Here is a 7,434-nt window from a genome sequence, read left to right on the forward strand (position 1 = left end):
CTGCTAGAAAGTGTTTCTTGCAACAAGATGTCTGAGTTAATGATTGCTTCTGCTACTCTGCCGCAGGGATTACATGATTATCTTGTGCAGTTACTTTCTATGTGTATGGCTTCCCAGTGGCACTTCAGTATGCTGTGTTTGCTGACATCTGTGAGGATCTACAGAATCTTATGCATATGTAAAATTCAGCTGCTTTTCAAAAGCATATTTTCAGATGAAGCTTCATCTTGTGGGTTCTTTTTTTCCTCCATAGCATTGTAAATTAGGGAAAAGAGCTTTCTGTTGGGAGGAGGATGATAACATGTTGAAGTTCTGAGGAATCTGTGATGGTATCAAAGACCAAGCTGTGCAGAATAGTTGAGATGAGAATTTGCATGCTGATCTAGTGCGTAGCTATTTCCTTACTTCAGATGTCTGGTGCTGTCTCTTAGGATGTTGTCTTAGAGCTGGAGTTTGAAGGTGTAAAGGAGAAGTTCACTATGGTCCAGGTCTGGCCTGTACGTCAAGTCCGTCCCGTTACTGAGAAGTTACCAGCCAATCATCCTTTACTAACTGGCCAGCGGGTCCTGGATGCCCTCTTCCCGTAAGTACTACCTTTTGTTTTCTAGTATGCAAGAAATCTCTTTTGGGAGGAATTGGAGAGAGGAGGCCTTAATATTTTTTTTTGAGGGCAAACAGACCTCAAGCTTTCACTATTTATCACAGCATAATCTCAAAAAATGTTTAGCTGAATTCCATGTATTCCTACATTTGACAGGAGAACCTACCTAGTGGAAAGAGGAAGAGGAATTTAACAGGATAGTTCTAGTGCATTATCTAGAAAAGAATGGACAAGCGTGAATTTAACATAATCATGCCAAATTTACAGCAAGGCTAGAACTTTGAAGCTTGATATCTCCATTTGAACTCATAAGTAGGATCTCTTTTCATGGTCTTTAGGATATATGGTTCCTAATGATTTTGCATTCACCACATATAAAAATTGTTACACTTAACTAATACAAAATACTGATTTAAGCTGCTAACTTTCAAGACACTGGGTTCAGTATTTTTGGTACTAAAGTACTGTGCTGATTTCTTAAAATGCACAGCTGAGTACAAGTGATCTTTTATTAGCATTTGCATTCTGTTGGTGCCTCAGACTGTGAAAACTGTTGTGTTTCAAGCCTAGAAGTCTAGCTGTTGTACCACTGTAACTCATGTACCTCAAGGGCAGTAGAAGGAAAGGATAGTTTATTCCCTCAGTCTTTTAGTTTAGTGAAATACTTCTCTACTTCTCACCCTGAACACTGTGTGACTCCTGTTGTTCTGCTTTTAATTAGGGAGCTTTATTACAGAACATATTCTGAGATGGGAGAGAGCTGGTTTTTAGTTCCTTGCAAATCAGAGTCCTTTTTCTTTACTCAGGTGTGTACAAGGGGGTACAACAGCGATTCCTGGGGCGTTTGGCTGTGGGAAGACTGTGATCTCACAGTCTCTTTCAAAATACTCCAACAGTGATGTCATCATTTATGTAGGCTGTGGAGAACGAGGAAATGAAATGTCTGAAGTACTGAGAGATTTCCCTGAGGTTAGTATGGAGAATTCATGGAAAGTAAACCTTCTTGGGAAGACTCGCTATTGTACTGATATTGTAACAAAATAAAATATCATGTTGGTAGAGTGACTTGAAGTTATATTCTTGCCTCCCTGCTTTAAGTACTGGCTGTAGTAGCAGAAATTCTTGTTGGCTCAAGAACTATTTCAGTGACCTCTCAATAAACATCTGGACTAGTTCTTGAGTGTATTTTCTAAAAGCTAAAATGAATGCCAGTGTGTAATTTAATATAGTGCTAATAAGCATCTTACCTTTCACTGGTAACATCTCTTGATTTTTTTTCTAACTTAATCATACATAGCAGATGCAGCATCTAGTATTTACAGGGTGGAGGGTGGCAATACAGACAGTTACCAGTTATTAATTTGGCATGTTAGGCTTTGGAACACCTTCTGAGTGAAGTAGAAATTGTGTAGTTTAAGGAAAAAAAAAAAAAAGATGCAACAGGTTTACCAATTTTTCTGTCTTTCTTGTGTGTCAGTGAATTAGCTGTGTCACAGTCTTCTGTAAAATATGGGAAAAAGGCCAGATAATCTGCACTGCTAGGTCAAAACTTGAGGTCAAAAATGAGGGGTAAAAGGCTTGGATGTATTGCTTGATTACCAGATGTCAAAGTCAAAGTGAGATGGCCACGAAAAAGGTAAATCCCAGGGTAGTCATAAGCAGAATTCTACAGAAATGTCAGGATGTGCATGCTGTTATCCAGGTGCTTGTGAGGCTTCACCTGGGCTATCGATGTGTTTTTTATGTCTAATTGTCAAAGACAAGCTTGGATTGATGCAGATGGGGAAATAAAAGCTCTCTGATTCCTAATGGACTTGTGATGGGAGGCTCAGATTTTTTTGGCTCTTCCAGCCTAGTAAGTTAAGAGAGGACAATATATTTCCTGATGCAGTGGATTTGTCATTACTAATTTGAATGGGATCAATAGGGATTTGCCAGTTGCAGAAGATCAGAAGAGGCTGAGGCACGTACATTGAATTGTGAAGTTTTGTGCAATCTAGAAGGCAAACAAACATAGCGTGGTGAAATCTTAAATCTAGTCTCTGCTATTCATAGGGTAACTGTCAGGAGAGTGGCCTAATACAACGGGAGTGACACAATAGAAAACAAGTAACAAAAAATAAACAGAAAAAGTTGCTAATGTCACATTCTTATTTTGTGGGTTTTTTTCCTTTTCTTGCATTTTAGTTAACAATGGAAGTTGATGGCAAGGTAGAAAGCATCATGAAGAGAACAGCTCTGGTAGCAAATACCTCCAACATGCCTGTGGCTGCCAGAGAAGCCTCTATCTATACTGGTAAGATTCACAGGGAGCTGAAAAAGGCTGTGGATGTAGAGCAAACATCATGCTCTAGTTCCTCAGATGGTCAGTACCAGGAAACCTGCTTAATTTCAGAAATCAACCCTTTTAGGCCTTGCCTGCACAAAGTCAGTTGATTGAATTTGGCTTGCTTGTATATAAATACAGTTTTTGAATACTGAGTACATTTTGCTTATAAGGCGAACTTAACTGCACCAGCTCTCATGTAGTTTTTCTCTGTGCATCAATTGGGTAAGCTTTTGTTTGTGAATAGCTTTTTGCTGACACATACAGCCACTTCATGGGCAGGAACAGCACTGTCTGAGTTGGCAGGCCAGTCCTCTTTCTTTTGCATCTTAGAGGCTTTTTAAAATTCTTTTTTATGAAAAGTTGTCAGATAGTTAAAATATGACCTTTTCTCACTGTTGTATTCTGGTAGTTTGAAAGGGAAGGAGACATTTTACAGTAAGAAGAGGCTTTGTTTGTGGTTTCAGTGAGGCAAGGAGGAGCACTGGTGACATTGCCATGTCTCTTCAAAGAACTACATGGGAGTGCAGGATGAGGCAGAGTGATTTATAAGCAAAAATGGGGGATGTGAGAAGAAATAAAAAAAGACAGCAAAGACATGATCTAGTGGGAAGAAAAAGTAATTTTTAGTGTCTGTTTCTGTCCAAATGGAAACTTAAATTTGGCTTATTTGCTTCTTAGAGATGACATACAAGCATAGAATTCCTTTCTAAACTGTATTGTGTAATGCGCCGTTGTCTTTGTTCTAGGAATCACCCTGTCCGAGTATTTCAGGGACATGGGCTACCATGTCAGTATGATGGCTGACTCTACTTCCCGATGGGCTGAGGCCCTCAGAGAAATTTCAGGGCGACTGGCTGAAATGCCAGCTGGTGAGTAGTGTTTTCTCAGTCTTGTCTTGTAAATGCGTCCTTTAAACTCTGCGCCTTTGACTCGGTTTCTCTGTGTTTGCAGACAGTGGTTATCCGGCCTACCTTGGTGCTCGTCTAGCTTCCTTCTATGAGCGAGCTGGCAGAGTGAAGTGTCTGGGAAATCCTGAAAGGGAAGGCAGCGTCAGCATTGTTGGAGCGTGAGTGTTGCATTTCTTTGCTTTGCATCGGCTGCAGTTCTCCCTCAGTGTTTTGTTATGTCAAAGTACTTATTTTGCAGACAAAAAGGTCTTGTTGCTGCGTGCAGCTGCAGAACTAAAAGTATGTGAATGAGTAGGTAGATATTTAGTCTCTGTTCACCCAGAGCTGCTGTTAAATCGTGCGTGGGGCCAGAAAGAATGAATGTGGACAGGTAGTTCTGTGAGCTGTGGAATCACAGTCACTTGCAGCAATCGGACTAAATGGCTTGGGGAAGAATGTCATTAGAACTATCACTGAATTATATGTCAAACCATACTCAGAACAGGAAAGAAGGGGCAGTGAGAGCAGCAGTGTGTGCACTTGGGGACATAATAAGTTGTGATTCTCATGCTTAAGTAGAGGAAAATCACATGGAGCAGCATATCTCAAGCTGTGGTGGACCACGAAAAGCATGTGGTCTCCATACAGTCTTCTAGGCTATATTGGTTTGTATGTCATACTGTAGGCAAGGTGAATTTCCCACCCACATGTTCTCAGGAAAACCTTTAGCATATGCAAAAACACCTCAAGTCCATTCTTCGCTCTGCTGAGTTCTGCTGCCTGCAACATACACAAATGCTTTTGAGGCTGGAAGATTTTTGGTTTCATTTTTTATCTTTGGGAAGGCATACGTTAGGATGTCAAGCCTAAATGAAGTGGTTGTTCTATAGGTGAATTCCTAAAATAATTTCAAATGGGAATATTGTTTTCTGTAAAGTAATTGTTGCACTGTGTTTTGTGGTGTCACATCAGCACACTTGCTGAATCTGTTCCAACTGAGATAGGTTTGATAATCCAAGCTGCTACAAGGATGATCAAGGGACTTAAACATCTCTCCTGTGAAGGGAGGCTGAGAGAACTGAGGCTGTTTAGCCTTGAAGGAAGACGGCTGAGAGGGGATCTTACTAACGTGTACAAATATGCAAGAGGTGGGCGTCAAGAGGAAGGAGACAATCTCTTTTCAGTGATGCCCAGCAAGAGAACAAGAAATAATGGGTTTAAGTCAGAACACAGGAAGTTCCACCTGAGGAGAAACTTCTTTACTGTGAGGGTAACAGAGCCCTGGCACAGGCTGCCCAGAGAGGTTGTGGAGTCTCCTTCTCTGGAGACTTTCAAAACACACCTGGATGCGTTCCTGTGTGGCTGCCCTAGGGGATCCTGCTCTGGCAGGGGCATTGGACTAGATCTCTAGAGATCCCTTCTAACCCTTAACATTCTATGAAGTTACTCCCTGCAGCTGAAGTGACTGAAATCATACCTTGATACTGTCAGTCGATCACTGATATCAAGCATACAGTGAAATAGAGTTACATTACACCTGTATGGGTATTCATCAAACACTTTCTGCACTGGAAGCTTGCAATCTGTTACTTATTTGAAACTGTATAGACTTTTCTGGTTTCTGCGATCAGGGAGCTGTGCAGTCATATGTTTGGTCCTGCAGTTTAAACTGTGAAAGTAATTTTTGTAACTTTTCTTTATCTCTTCTGGTTCAGTGTATCTCCCCCAGGTGGTGACTTCTCTGATCCTGTCACATCTGCTACACTGGGCATTGTTCAGGTATGTCCCACGATGCTGCAGCACTTCTGTCCACTTTGTTAGATTCTAAATGATTGTGCTTTGGTGCATTTATGCCAGTGGCTGAGGTGTGAGAGCTGTAAATTGACACAGGCAGCTTTGTAGGGTGCTTTGGAAAACATTGTAATGCTGTAAAAGGTGTCCTTATGAGATGATCTCTGGACTGACATGTTTGAGATTCCCCTGGAAGAGGGAGCAAAGGTGACAATTCCTTCCAACACTGACTGCTTAGGGATATCTGTGGACTTTCTGATTGCTGACCATTGAGCTGCACTTCCAATGTGGCTGCTCTCAGCTGAGAAGGAAGGTGCATTGAAACAACAAAAAAAATCCTCAGAGCAGTTAACTGAGAGAATAATGTCTTGCAGCGGATTACACCACCCATTTTGAGAAAAGAAGTCTAATAGGGCTCCACTCAGACTCCAGTATTGTCTTTGTTATGGTTGACTTCTCCCTCACAAGGAGTGTCAAGCTGAGTAAGTCTGAACTCAGCTTAAAAGATGCGTCTTTTTTTGAGAAGTATACGTGAAAGTCAGTGCTATAGCTAAATTAACATAAGGAAGATTTTACTTTTCTCCCTCAGGGTTTAATTTTTGATAGTTTTTGCCATGTTGCATTTCCTCAAACTTTATGTATTGTGGGGGGTTTGGTTTTTGTTGTTTGGGTTTTTTCTTTTTTTTACTGCCTTCAATTATTTTGGTTCATTTGGATCATTGGTTGATCTTTCTGGCTTTTGACAGGTTTTCTGGGGCCTGGATAAGAAGCTGGCACAACGCAAGCACTTTCCTTCTGTCAACTGGCTGATCAGTTACAGCAAATACACACGTGCCCTGGACGAGTACTATGACAAGCATTTTACAGAGTTTGTCCCTCTCAGGACAAAGGCCAAAGAGATCCTACAGGAGGAAGAGGACCTTGCAGAGATTGTGCAGCTTGTGGGGAAGGTGAGTGATCAGCTCTGAGGGAATGTGGTGTCAACAAGCTATCCTTTGTTTCCTTATGGCTAGCACAGGCTTTTGAACGTGTCTTAGACCAGTCTTGCTAGATACTGCATTATGCAAAAAAGCCAAATTGTCACTGGGAGATGTCAGACTTTCCTACCTCCAACTGTGCTTTCTTCCAACTTTCTTACATGTTGTTTGACTTGTAATGGCAAATACTTTTTAAAATTTGATAAATCTTGACTTGACACTAACTTTTCTCGAGTAAATTAGACTAATTTAGTAATTCTTTTAGTGTGCGGGTGAAAGGAAGTCCCAACTTCCAACCTGTCTAGAAAGCAAGCTGGAGTACTTAAAATTCAGTCTGCCCCCTTTAACAAAAGGACAGTGAAGGTGGGGAAGAGTGATCTGTGGTGCCAAGAGGAGCAGCAGAGTTGTCCCACAGAGTGTAACAGGCGTCATTAGTAAATTAGAACCATTAGAAAATACCTTTAATGTCATCAAATCTAAGTGTTAACCTAGTGATGTCAAGCCCACCACTAAACTGTGTCCTTAAGTACCACATCTACATGTCTTTTTTTATACTTCCAGGGATGGTGACTCCACCACTTCCTTGGTCAATCTGTTTTGGTGAAGAAATTTTTTCTAATATCCAATCTAAGCCTTCCCTGGTGCAACCTGAGGCTGTTTTCTATTGTCCTGTCACTTGTTACGTGGGAGAAGAGACCAATCCCCATCTTGTTACAACCTCCTTTTAGGTAATGTTACAGAGTTGTAAGGTCTCCTCAGCCTCCTTTTTTCCAGGCTAAACTACTCCAGTTCCCGTAGCCACTGCTGAACTTAAGAAACTTCACCTGATTCAGTGTCCTAGTCCTGCTG

At 41.2% G+C, this 7,434-nt stretch overlaps 1 protein-coding gene across 1 annotated transcript in view; it reads left to right on the forward strand.

Annotated features, from left to right (window-relative positions):
- ATP6V1A (ATPase, H+ transporting, lysosomal 70kDa, V1 subunit A) overlaps window positions 1–7,434 on the forward strand; it is an 18,583-nt gene that overhangs the window by 5,656 nt on the left and 5,493 nt on the right. Inside the window, exons 5-11 of the mRNA XM_009878118.1 lie at window positions 432–583; window positions 1,408–1,570; window positions 2,789–2,897; window positions 3,677–3,799; window positions 3,882–3,996; window positions 5,533–5,596; window positions 6,355–6,558. Of these exons, the coding sequence (XP_009876420.1) occupies window positions 432–583; window positions 1,408–1,570; window positions 2,789–2,897; window positions 3,677–3,799; window positions 3,882–3,996; window positions 5,533–5,596; window positions 6,355–6,558 (930 nt within the window). The remainder of the gene's footprint in view (window positions 1–431; window positions 584–1,407; window positions 1,571–2,788; window positions 2,898–3,676; window positions 3,800–3,881; window positions 3,997–5,532; window positions 5,597–6,354; window positions 6,559–7,434) is intronic.

This window comes from Apaloderma vittatum, unplaced genomic scaffold (assembly GCF_000703405.1).
Source record: "Apaloderma vittatum isolate BGI_N311 unplaced genomic scaffold, ASM70340v1 scaffold15371, whole genome shotgun sequence".
Classification (NCBI taxonomy): Eukaryota; Metazoa; Chordata; class Aves; order Trogoniformes; family Trogonidae; genus Apaloderma; species Apaloderma vittatum.